This window comes from Hylobates moloch, unplaced genomic scaffold, assembly GCF_009828535.3.
Source record: "Hylobates moloch isolate HMO894 unplaced genomic scaffold, HMol_V3 SCAFFOLD_12, whole genome shotgun sequence".
Taxonomy (NCBI): domain Eukaryota; kingdom Metazoa; phylum Chordata; class Mammalia; order Primates; family Hylobatidae; genus Hylobates; species Hylobates moloch.
In genome coordinates this window covers 71,967,566-71,981,357 of record NW_026652287.1, presented here as the reverse complement: position 1 = coordinate 71,981,357, position 13,792 = coordinate 71,967,566, and the positions used below count along the sequence as shown (strand labels likewise).

Here is a 13,792-nt window from a genome sequence, read left to right as displayed (position 1 = left end):
TGCCACTGCACCCTAACTTGAGTGGCAGGGCAAAACCCCATCTCTAAATAAATAAACAAATAAATAAATACTGCATGGAAATAAGGCATTTTTAAAAATAAAACTAAGTTTAAATCTTCGCTCTGCTATTTGCCTACTTGTGTTTAATCAGGACACGTTACTTCACATTTTTCAGCCTCCATTTCTGTAATAGAAGGGCAATAATATCTAAACCTTATAGGGCTGTTATGCTGATTGTATTGTATACGTATAAAGTGATTAACATGGTGGCTGGCAGATATTCAACACTCAAAAGTGTTAATTATCTCCCTATGCCTCATTGATTCAGAAGCTAGAGTAATATAAAATTGAGCATTGGTTTGCAGTATTTGACAGAAATTTAAGAGATGTGGATATCTAGGTTTTAATGAGGTGGTTGCCCTCATAATTCATGATAAGTATGAAATCAATAGTCATAAGGTGAGCCAACAGAATTGGCTTGGATCAAGCAGCTAAAGAGGCTAGGAGTCAGGAAGCGAAAAATTGAGTGGGAAAATATAAAAAGAGATACTGTCAGATAAGGAGACTTCCAAAGACTGATTCTGTAAGCCTGAAGTAGCACCTGGACATGTATCTTAGTAATACAGACCAAGGATCTGGAAACAAGCACTCTGAAGATATTTTAATTAATGGGAGCTCAGCACACAAAATCATTAGCGTTAAGTTAGACATTGTTACTATTCTCCTGTTAAATAACTTGTAACAATGGTTCCCTACATTTGAGGAAAATAAGAGAACACTTTCAGAAACTATGTGACCTGCCTCCAAAAACATTCAGGAACATCCACAAGACTTTGCATACAGTGAGTTTCCTGGATCCTCTGAAAACCCCAAGTAAAGATGCCCAAGCTAAAATGTTCTCCTGGTACATATCTGCACGTAAGCCAGTTGAAGCTGTAGGTTCTTCAATAAATATTTAGGGTTACTTTATACAAACTGTCTTTAATACTGGGCATGCTTATGTGAATTTCACATAAGAACTCTTATGTGACGTAAAATTTCTTGGCAATGTCAAGTTCATAAGAATCACTCATTATCTGTCCCGAAAGGCTGTTTTCTTACTGCTCAAAAAAAAATTTAGTCTCTAATCACTAAGACCAAAGTTCCTTATAAACAGATGAAGAATCTTAGACCCATGAAATTATTAAAATGGGGAGGTTCTTAAATGCAAAAGGTTCCCATAGGTTCATGCCAGAATTGAAAATACATATGCTTTTCAACTTATATTGAGGTTATGTTCCGATAAACACATCATAAATTGAAGATATCATTAATCAAAAATGCTTTTAATACATCTAACCTACCAAACATAGTTTAGCCTACCCTACCTTAAACATGCTCAGAACACTACATTAGTTTACATTTGGGCAAAATCATCTAACACAAAGCCTATTTTATAATAAAGTGTTAAATATCTCATGTAATTTATAGAATATTGTAGTAAAAGTGAAAAATGGCTGTATGGGTACTCAAAGTATGGTTTCTATTCAATGCACTGCTTTAAACCCATCATAAATTTAGTTGAAAGTTTGTAAGTCAAATCATCATGTTAGTCTGTACTTTTAAGTTAATGTTAGAAACTGAATTTTAACAACTTTACCACATAATATAGCACATAATATTTTACATGTTATAAGGGTGTGGACAGAGCATCTTGTGAAAACAAATAAACCTTTAAAAAACACTAGTAAATTTACCTGAACTGTGTATTTCAGCAATCTTAATAGGACATAGTATTTGCTAACTGGACTCTGTGGACTGATTGAAGACTTCTTCTGGAACTATACTATACTATCACTTCCATATCAAAAATATGCTAGATAGAAATGCAGTTTAGTAAAAATTGTTTTAACACGTAATTTTGTAATAAAACTTGACAGTTCAACTTACTGAATGTATTGATAAAAAAAAAATCTGAAGTGGGTATCACATTATGCAGTAGGAAAAAACTCCCAAAAAGTCACTGTCCAGGAAGAACAAGGAGGACATCAAGATGTTCTAAGCAATTTCCTGAATAGCAGGAAATGAAAGGCTGGAGATGCTGGGTTTTTGATCAGTTTATGTTCTTTTTCTGAATAGGCTTACTCATTATTAACTGATGAAAGATAACACACATAATATTAAAAACTAAAATCTAATGGTTCTACTATCGTGATTGTCAGTTAATGCTCAACCAGGAAAAAAGTTCGTTTTGTTCCCTAACTTTCTTGGGGGAAAAAAGTCAATCTCTAAGACCATTTTAGAACTGCACAACTTTTTTCTTTACACTATTAGCATCAGTTGTAATAAGCTGCTTTACTGAGTCAAATAACTATATCTTTCAAGGCAACACTGCCCATTTCCATGCTAATGAAAATTTTTTTTTCAGTTATACAAGGGATGTTTTTCATTTCCATAACTCATTCAGATGATTTTAATCACATAAAAATAAGAGATGAATTGAGGTCCATCTTGGATGTTTTTTCTTCTATTAAAGAATTAGCCAGGCACAGTGGCTCACACCTGTAATCTCAGCACTTTGGGAGGCTGAGGTGAGTGGCTCACTTGAGGTCAAGAGTTCAAGACCAGCCTGGCCAACATGGTGAAACCCCATCTCTACTCAAAATATAAAAATTAGTCAGGCGCGATGGCACAAGCCTGTAGTCCCAGCTCCTCGGGAGGCTGAGACAGGAGAATCGCTTGAACCCAGAAGGGGGAGGCTGCAGTGAGCCAGGACTGCACCACTGCACTCCAGCCTGGGCAACAGAGCAAGATTCTTTCTCAAGAAAAAAAATTTAAAAAAATGCAGACTATTTCTAAGTATAATTTAACTAAAAACACTACTTCAACTTCAGATTTATTTTAATGATATATACAGGAGTTAACAACTTACAATTAAAACAAAATCAGTTATGTTAATTCCACATAACTTAAAATCATGCAATACTGCATGGTAAAAACAACAGCTTTGTTCATATACAAAAATTATTATTTTGAAACTCATAAGAGCATCTAGAAATTTTTCAAATAAAATTTTTGCAAGAGTATTTTATAAAAATTTAAACACTTGATTAATCAGTTAATGCATTAGGAAAGATAATAAATGTTATTAGTAAAGTGAGGTTACAAGCAATTAATTTTAAAATTACACCAGGTACAGGGTTGAACATCTCATGAAATAAATGTTTAAGAAAATAGTTTTGAAAAAGATCCCATACTGAAGCCATGTTAAATTTTGATAAACCAGGTTATATAAATCAATAGTCATTTATTCAGTTAATGAAAATATGCCTAACCTTTCTTATACTCATAAATACTTATATATAATCTTTATATACAAGTGAAGAAAAGTTCAATGTAAAAACTATACTGCCAATCCACTTATTATGGTTGAAATAATTATTTATCTACACATTAGACTGCATTGATGAAAATGTCCAATTCAAATCACATTTGACCAGCATAAATATTTAAGCTGACTACTGTCGTAAACAATAGAGAAAAAAAATCCTTTTATTTTTATTTTTTATTTCATTACTGGGTAACAATCTACTTACTTCTCAGCTTAGAATGCTATAGAAAGCCTCCACATTTAATTTAATCAAATCCAAAACCCAATAAACTTAAACAAAGTGAATGTTTTTCAAAGTGCATAATTTCCAACTCATCCACTTGCAGTATTTATCCAATTCCAGTTCATCAGCAAGAAAATAAAATGTACTTGGCTATAAAAATACTCAGGAATGTTATCGAAAAGGAAAGGCTATTTGGTAGAAGTAACTACAAAAATAATTAGTTTAAATCTTTGTAAAGCTTTAATGTAAGAACATCAGTACACTTTCTTTACATAAACCTTAAAGCATGATCAATACCAAGATTTTAAATTTTCAACTTTCAAGTACTTGAAAAAGAGTTGCAACAAAGTGTCTCTTCCCAAAAAAGCAAGAAGAGTGATCATGCAGGTGTTAATCTGCAGACATCTGAGGACACTGGTATCTGTGTTGGGCTGTCATCTCTGGTTCCACTGGCGGAGAGTGTAGGCAAGGCATTACTTTGAAATGCAGATGTAGGACAAGGAGTCATGACAACATTTTCGTCTTCACCAACGTCTGAATCTGGTGTTGTAACTTCACTGTCTTGAAGCCCAAGGATCTCACAGACTGCTTGTGGCAATTCCTGGATATGAAAAATCAAACTCAAAACCATATTTCACTACAGAGGAAAAATAACCACAAAGTAACACTTCTGTTTAAGACTACATTGATTCCAGAATCTGAGCATTTGTCCTAACAGTGTAAATGTCATGTACCCTTCTCACAACGTTTTTCTCAGCTCCAAATGAAATGCTAACCACCTTTCGCCCTAAGTGGTTCTTGGTTATCTTCCAAATTAGTCACTCTCCATCCCACCTCCACATTCCCACAAACATAGCATGTCCTAATATTTGGCATTTATCTCTTTCTACTTTTTGTAATAGTATCTTTCTTAGACCATCTGTCTCTCTCAGTAAACAAAGTTCTTCAAAGGCAAGAAGTATCTCATTGACATGCTTTGGAAGACAACAGGTATCAAATAAATGTTTGTACAACTGAACCAAGTAACAGTTGGATCCATGAACAAATGATACAAGGACAAAGCAAGAATTTTCATAAAAATGCAACGTCATAATGGGTGCAGCAAACCAATGTGGCACACGTATACCTATGTAACAAACCTCCACGTTGTGCACACTTACCCTAGGACTTGAACTATTAAAAAAAAAAAAGGAAAGTCATGGCCAGGTGTGATGGCTCACACCTGTAATCCCAGCACTTCGTGAGGCCGAGGTGGGTGGATCACCTGAAGTCAGGAATTCTAGACCAACCTGGCCAACATGGTGAAACCTCGTCTCTGCTAAAAATACAAAAATTAGCCAGGCATGGTAGCAGGCACCTGTAATCCTAGCTACTCGGGAAGCTGAAGCAGGAGAACCGATTGAACTCAGGAGGGGAAGGTTGCAGTGAGCCGAGGTCATGCCACTGCATTCCAGCCTGGGCAACAGAACGAGACTCCGTCTCAAAAAAAAAAAGCAAAGTCATGAGGTGGGCACAGTGGTATGCATGCACCGGTAATCCCAGTTACTCAGGAAACTAAGGCAGGAGGATCACTTGAGCCCAGGAGTTCAAGGCCAGCTTGGGCAACTTAGCAAGGCTCTTTCTCTTAATAGAAAGAAAAAGCCAAAACACATCAAAAGTATACTGCTTTGGTTCAAATTCAGATAATACATCAAATTTGCCTTGTTTTAAAATAATAACTTGACTAATATAAGTGAGTGACACAGGCTAAATAATATTGATTTAATTATTTCTGATTAGCATTCATTTTTGTTTAGAGATTCTGCATATTTAATATGACTGCCTATTCTGTATTCATGAGCTCAACTGGATAATATATCATTGCCGAAATTCTACAGCCTCTTTAATTGTTATAGAAATATTTTCATTACTTTTACCATTTTGCCTTATTATTAGCTGTTTCCTCTCTGCCATAGTCAACTGTTTTCAATTAAGTGCTGTAAATGTAGAACAGCAAACAAAAAGCCAGCCAATACTTTGTGTCTGCCGTCAACTTACTAAAGTTGCTATTTTATTTCCAAGAAGAAAAATCTTTCTTGATCTCAACCCACCAAAAACAAACAAATCTTGCAATTACTTGAAACACTGTGTACCTTGCATTTTACCATCTGTAGAGAAATTGCTTCTGCCTTGCATAGTATATCTTCCACATCAATTTTCATGGACAATTCATTGATATGCTAAAAAGTATCAACAAAATAAAATGATAATCAAAACTGAATACACTATTATATTCTATTATATAAACAATTTATTACCAGTTATAGTTCACTGCAGATAAAATCCTTAAAATAAAAACATTCATATACTACAAATACATAAGAAATTCAATATATCTTTCTTTAGATTATTTCAAGTTTTAAAGCTAAAGACTAGCTAATAAGCTTATGGAACATTAAATCCAGCAGCTATTCCAAGTCTGATATCTCAAAGTTATAATCAAAAGACAATTAATTTTTGAAAAACTAAACTACATAAAAGAGCACTTGTTGAATTTCCTTTTCTTGCTAATTAGTCAGGTAAAAATAACTGGCCAATATGTATTTGAACTGTCATTCTCAGATAGTCATTCCTAGCACTGTTATTGACACAATTTAAGTTATTCAAGAGATTTAATAATGTTCCAAGGAAATGTTCTGTGTATCAGGACCACCAAATAGAAGAGCCAGAACACTAAAATCTGAATTAAAGGAATAACTACCTTAAGTATTTCATTGAAGCCATAATGCTTTTCCATTATTTGCTGCTTTTCTGATTCCAGAATAGCACAACAGAGAAGAAGATGGAAATTTTTACACGGTAGTTCGGTCCACATTACCTACAGAAGGCAGAAGAACCATTTTGCAAACTGTATCAATTCTAAAACATTTTCCTCACAGATACAATTCTGAACACTGAATGACTTCTACGCAAAGTAGATGTTGCCTGTTTAGGGTAGCCCAAGGCTTTTCTAGCTAGGAAATGAGGGGAAGGAGAGTCTTACCTTCAGCTACAAAGTAATTATCATCAAGTTTAACATTATATGAATATGATATATTCTAAATGTGGCTCTTTAAGGTAACTATAGTAAGTAAATTACTGAGCCTAACCAGTATGATAAATGTTATTAATGCAGGAGCTACAGCCACAAGGTTAAGATGTAAGGGTTAGATGTATTTTCAATATTTTTCTGAAGTATCAGTTTCTCACTTCGATCTGAGAAAAGACTAAAGCTAAGTCCTGGAAATAAAAAAGGTTCAGTTACACAGTACATGGAAGGAGAAACACCCAGAGGTAGCTCTACATTCTAAATACGTAAAACCCGTGTATCACATTTTATCCCTGATTGTGACAATAACTGAATTAACTGCCCCAAATTTATAACCAAACATATAAAACGCTTGATCAACAGCTCAGCTGTTCCTAAATACAGATAATATCCTCGAATTTAGGGTCTTAATTTCTCCCTGCTTCATGTACCTAATAATATCTTTTCCAGAAAGATAAAAACACGCACACAAACCATACCATTAGATCATACCCGAAATGTGTTTCCTTCTTTCAAAAGGAGTAAATCAAGTTGAGTAATTTTCAAACTAAACCCAATTGTTGAAAGTTTAATTACAATGCAATTAACCTCAAAGCTTTCATTAAAAGTTTGAATTTATTTAGTAAACACAGATTGAGGAGTTATTCTAGCTATGTGGTAATAATATTCTTAATTCACCCTTTAAAACCCATTTATGCCTGAGGTTGCAATTTTTTGAATTTTTCAATCAGACCTTGTTGAGCAGTAGGATATAAACAACTCCCACATGCTTAGCGTTCCAATAATGGAACACTAGGCATAAATGCATTAACCCATTTTTAACCCCAAAATTAAGATACTAACTTAACGAAACTGATAAACATTTAAGTATGATTCCAGATACAGAGCATGTGAGTTTTACTTCTAATCTGAGAACAGAGGAAGTGAGCATAAAGCAATCCACTTTTAACTTGTAATCTGCACAATGCCTTGTCTAATGGTAGCACAGCCATCAATAGTATAGGAATCCATTTCCAGCTGTAAAAACCTCAGAGACCACTACTGTTCCACTGTTTAAAGCTGTATTTACAATCAAAATGGATTATCTCCCAATTCTTTCCTTGGAAGAATTTCTGTTATCCTAAGGTATGATCAATCATTATACCAGCATTCTATGAAAAAGCACACTGGGCTGGACACAGTGGCATACACCTGTAGACCTGTAGTCCCAGCTACTTATAAGGCTGAGGCAAGAGGATTACTTGAGTCCAGGAGTTCGAGATCAGTCTAGGTAACACAGCAAGACCCCTTCTCTTAAAGAAAAAAAAAAAACACTGATTTATTATTAACAAATAATTAAGAAAATGTGAAATGACTTGGTTTTTCATTAAAGGTTGCCCTGGAAAAATAAATACTGGGGATTACACATGGGGGGGATGGTGTAAGGGAAACATGGGATGTAAAATTACCTATTGGGTACTATGCTCACTACCTGGGTAATGGAATCATTCACACACCAAACCTCAGCAACATGCAATTTACCTATGTAACAAACCTGCACATGTACTCCCTGAACCTAAAAGTTGAAAAAATAAAGAGTTGCCTTGGGTAAAAAATGGAACAAAAGGAGCACACCAAAAACATAAGAATATCCTAACAGATGTGCAAAGCCTCACATAAAGTCAAGTCTCTCAAAGGAAGAACAAAGGCAGTAAATGGTCTAGAGCACTTGTTCTGGGATACCTCTTGGCCCCAAATCTCACAGAGATTGTGATTTGAAGAATGAAGCTCCAAAAGACCAAATATTCAGTGTGAGACCAATTTTTAAGAAGAGGCTACCAGTTCATCACAATTTTGGAACATATTTGCCTTAGACATTTCAGTAAGGCTATCATAATCCATTTATACTCTACAGAATAAATTGTTTCTTTTCATAATAAATATCACATTTGCATAATAATTTAAGGACTTACCTCCCATAATCGAAGAATATCTAGAAAACTAAATTCCCTTTTGAATCTGATTAAAAGCCATCTGAAGCAAAAATAAAGGTATCCAGAGTCCTGAGATTCTATGCAGAAGAAAAAAAACACACATATGACTTACCCTTATGCTAATTACGTCAGAATACAGTTACTTTTCTCTAATTTTCCTGTGCATCTTAGGCAATTCAAGGCCCTATACATTTGTCTTCTACGTTAAGGAATCATTTCAAACTTGAAGGCTGACTTCTTTTTAAAAACTAACAAATAATACATTTTACGAATCAAGTTTAAGGCAGAATTATACAAAGAGAGTTTGGTTCCACACTTTTATGGAACCGAAGAAAGTGCAGTAGAGTATATACATCTTTAAGTTCTTTTTTATTGAGACAGTGTCTTGCTATGTCACCCAGGTCAGAGTGCAGTGGAGTGATCCCAGTTCACTGTAGCCTCAACCTCCTGGGCTCAAGTAATCCTCCCACCTCAGCCTCTTGAGTGGCTGGGACTACAGGCATGCATCACCACAGCCAGCATTTTTTTTTCCTTGTAGAGATGGGGTCTCACTGTGCTAGCCAGGCTAGTCTCAACCTCCTGGGTGCAAGCAATCCTCCCTCCCTGGCTTCCAAAGTGCTGGGATTATAGGCATGAGCCACTGCACCTGGCTTCTTTAAAGAGTTCTTTACATTTTTTTCTATGCATTACTCTACAATTTGCTGGGTATAGTTCTGATTCACTAAACTTACCTAAGTAACTGCAAAATCCATTGTCTAACAATCGAAGTAAGGTACTCAGCTGAATTAGCTGGGTCTTCATGCCTTGCATTTGTTCTTCAAAATTCTGATGCTTTAAAAGGAAATAATTGTTACAAGTAATATTTAATAAATATTTTATAGTACATAATGACTGATAACTAAAACATGATGTCTAAGGACAAATGTTAAACTTATACCACACTGGTTATCTTAAAAAATGTGTAACTAACCAAAAATCTAACGCAACACTAAAAGGGAGGGTAAAGAGAAAGAATCCTTGCTCTCAAAACTAAGGATTATTTTTTCCTCTATTCATTTGACTTAGATAAAGAAGAATGCAGACATAGCAACTGCAGACTGACTGAGATATTTATTTCTTACACAACATAAAAGACTTGGTGAAAGAAACACACATTTGGGAAATAAATATTTATCAAATTCTTTCTATTGTTAAAGATTCCTTCAAATTATATATAACAAAATTAATTTTAGTTTTAATATGTATTTCATTTTAAAGAATTACTTCTTAGGTTTGCTGACATTGGAGAATCCGTAAAGCCAAAACCATTTTCAGGACAATACTAAAACATTATCTGGATTTCGTACTTAAATTCCTTCGCAAGTGCAAAGGCGGTATGATTCGTGATACTGCAACAGACTGAACACAGAAGCAAATATAAAAATTCAGCTGTCTTCTATTAAACCAGACATTTTTAAAAATGAAAAATTTAAGACAATCTCTTGTGTTGGTAAATTTTTCATTAGGAAAAGTTACTTTTCATTAAAAAAACGTAATCTATGTTAAGGTAGAATGTGTTGTTATTTAATGAATTAATAAATAAATGAATACAAGTTTCTCAGTATTAACTTTTCACATAAACATCAACAGATATAACCCACATAAACAAAAACTCTTTCAGGTCTTCAATAATACTGGAGAGTGTGAAGCAGCCCTGAGGTCACAAAGTTTGAGAACTGCTGGGATTCATACGCTTTGAACAAACTTCATAGTTGAGTAGACTCCCTACCAACACCTGAGTCAAGGGGCCAGAAGGCACCAAAACTGATGCTCTGAAAGGCTTCTTAAATGATTTGGATCCCTTTAACTCATATGTCCCGATCCCTCTGTGGTAACCTACTGCCCTAACCCTAGTGAAAGCCTTAGAAAAACATTTCCTCCTTCACACTTACTTTTTCACTTTTACAGTACAATAGTGCTTTATTAGAACTATCATATTAGAAACAATTCATTCTTTAGTTAAAAAAGATTAAAGTCTATTAATTCTCAATAAGCTGTTTCTCTTTAATGAATTTTAAAAACCAGTTTATTAATAGACTAATCAAGGCTTTAGGATATAGTTCATCCACATTTACCAGAGAGATCTATAGAGAAGGGGCAGAATCAACTCTGATTAACAGGATCATTTTTGCTGTGACACAAAGACTAGAGCTGATTTGGGAATACCAGCATGGCATAGCCATTTGCTACCCACTCTGCTGTAAAAAAGAAGTACGTCCATAATGACAGACACCATATTCGAAAAAGTGGTTTCTCATGGAGAAGGGAGAGTGTGATCAACAATCGATATACAAAGGGCTTCAAATGTGTCTGTAAATAAATGTGTCTGTATGGGGCAGGGAAGGGGGAGATGGAGAGGAGAAAGGAATTAAAACTATATGGCAAAATGGATGATGGGTATAACAAAGTTCATCAGATCACCTGTACTTTGTATTTCCATAATAATAGACAAAGTCTATGTCTAGACTGATACTAGATGTAAGTAAACATCAACAAAAGTAAATTTATGGACATTAGGTTCAGTCACCACAAAAGTAGTACAAACTTACATGAAGTAAAGCTATAAACAAAAAACAAAGAATCAAGAAACAGTAGCACAGATTTGGGGACATCGAACAAGGGCAATGCAGTGAAAAACAATCATACAGCTTATTTTGATTGCCATGTATTTCCCTCTCATTCAAATATTATGAAAGAAAAAATGTTAGCAGACAATATACTAAGAAGATATCTTTTTAGAATAAAGACTAGGAAAATCCCCAGAACATCCTTAATGCAAAAGGCAAACACAGAGAGCATTTACTGTGAAAATGACAAAGAAATTGAACCTTCATACACAAAAAATGACGGACTGTAAAGTGTTTATTACACATGTTCAGAAGGTAGTCTTTACATATGAGACCTATATACACACGTATGTATGCATGTATGTATGTGGCATTATATGTCAATATATATTTACATGCCAATATTGGACTAGTTTTATTGAAAATTTATTGCACATTACTAAATGCAGCATGTTCATCTTAGTTTTTTTTTTTTTTCTTTTTTTTTTTTAGAATATCTACTATAGCAATTTAAGCTAATCACTGGGGAAAGATTCACATGTTTATTCTACAAAAACCTGTTGAACAACCTCATGTCAGGCATTAGGAAAATTCTGGTATGCTACCAGTGAAACAAAGATATAATCTCTTTTATCAAGGAACATACTAGCTCTGGTGAAAAGAGGATAAACAACAAAAACACAAGGAAGGCAGACAACAGTTTTTATGTAATTATTATCAGCTGTACAGACCTTTATAACAAATGCCTCAGGTTTCTAGAGCACTTGGGAGTAAATGGAACTAAGAAGGTAGACAAATCAATCAATCAAAAAAGGAAGGAAGACAAACTATGACATTACCAAATTACTGCATTGATAATCCTTCCAAATAATCAAAAAAATTAATTTATGGCAAAAAAACAATTTGAATATTTATGAATTTAACAGTAAAAGAACATTTTAAAACTATCAAATCTTACCAAGTATACATTTAGAAAAAAACTGAAAGAAGCGAAAACAAGTTGAATCTATGGACAAGAGATTTGGGGAAATAGGCACAAGCAGGGAAAATCTGAAGGAGAAAGAATAGGCAAGCAAAAGGGAAAGAATAGAAGTAAAGAAAAAAGGAGAAGGGTACCACTTCCAAATTTCACATTTATATCCCAGAGACTCTTGAGTTAAACCCTGTATTACAGGAAAATATTTCAGATGGTTAGATTCAAAATGTTTATCTCTCTGCAAGCAAGCCATTTCAATATCCAACATAAAGGCCCAGCATCCAGTATGTTAGTGTTATTCTGAAAAAACACAGCACCTCTATGTAGTCAGGTCTTTGGACTTCATGTGCCTTTATCTAGTCTCACCCCTTCTGCTTTTATTTTTCTAAGAGATTGCTTGAAGAGACTTTTCTTTTATTTCCCTGTCAATATTCTCTGCACTATTATCCTAGAACTCTGTCTCAAAGATTTAACAATGGTAACAGACAAAAATGTTCTTTGTACTAACATGTATATATAGACAGTTCAATTCTAATAATCACATACTTCTGGGAAAATAACAATGAATTCCTAAGAAAGTGTCAGAGTTACAAATAGTTCAAATGCATCTGGAGAAAAATCAGTTACTATAATGACAAAATTCAAAATCTTCACAAAAGGTAAGGATATTACTTGGCACGACTAAGCTTTATCTCTGAAACAGATGATATTAAAAGTTCAACTATTCCATAAAATTGAATTCATCTATTTTATCAATATTCTATAATGACGCATGGATCTTTAGTAGAACATAAGCATTTACTGATATTAAATCCTGATTATTCCTATACTACAGGCACAAACTATTTCCTGTATTAAAAACATCACCAGTATTTCTAAGCCCTTGAAAGGCTACCAAAAAGAAAAAGTAACAAAAGGCATGAGGCAATTTTTTAAGTTCCATCATAGTTGGCTAAATATAAAAATCAACCTTATACTATAAAATTATACAACAAAAATTTTCAAAATCAGTTTAATGGAAGGAATCTTTGTTCTTACCATTTGGTCCATGTAAGAGGCAAAGCACCAAAAGGCATCCACTTCATTTTCCATCACATATAAAAGAGGGGAAAGTAAATCACTCATTCCCTGAACATATCCTAAAAAGAAAAGAAAAAAAATCGTCTCTGAAAACCCAAGTTTTATGTATCCTTCTGAAAGTTGTGCATATCACCACCATTTCGCTTAAAATTGTATCTTTCTCCTTTGCATTCGGAAATTGGTAGACACTGATGTTCACCAAGAAAAGAATATAAATGAAGAGGAGGAACTCTAGTCATAAGTAAGAAAGATGAGTTGTTTTAGATTGAGATGTCAAGCAATATATAGCTTCCAGTACATGTCTCAGTGCAGATACACTATCAAGAGCGGGTAATATTTTTAAAAATAATGTGCAAGAGCATCATGAGAAAGAAGAGGGGTGAAGAGATAATCCAGAGGAACATCAAATGTAAGAGTATACACTCAAAGACAGGTTTAAGAAAGACCAGTTATAGAAGTAAAGAAAAAAATCAAGGGAGAAGAATGTTGCAAAAATC

At 34.1% G+C, this 13,792-nt stretch overlaps 1 protein-coding gene across 2 annotated transcripts in view; it reads right to left on the bottom strand.

Moving 5' to 3' along the window:
- Positions 1–2,862: 2,862 nt before the first annotated feature.
- Positions 2,863–13,792, bottom strand: part of TBC1D15 (TBC1 domain family member 15) — an 80,037-nt gene continuing 69,107 nt past the window's right edge. For both annotated transcript variants that reach the window (XM_032170749.2, XM_032170750.2), the window contains 6 exons: positions 13,254–13,354; positions 9,365–9,464; positions 8,613–8,710; positions 6,334–6,450; positions 5,726–5,812; positions 2,863–4,194 (listed from right to left, as the gene is read on the bottom strand). In XM_032170749.2, the coding sequence (XP_032026640.1) occupies positions 3,973–4,194; positions 5,726–5,812; positions 6,334–6,450; positions 8,613–8,710; positions 9,365–9,464; positions 13,254–13,354 (725 nt within the window). In that variant the 3' untranslated portion in view covers positions 2,863–3,972. The remainder of the gene's footprint in view (positions 4,195–5,725; positions 5,813–6,333; positions 6,451–8,612; positions 8,711–9,364; positions 9,465–13,253; positions 13,355–13,792) is intronic.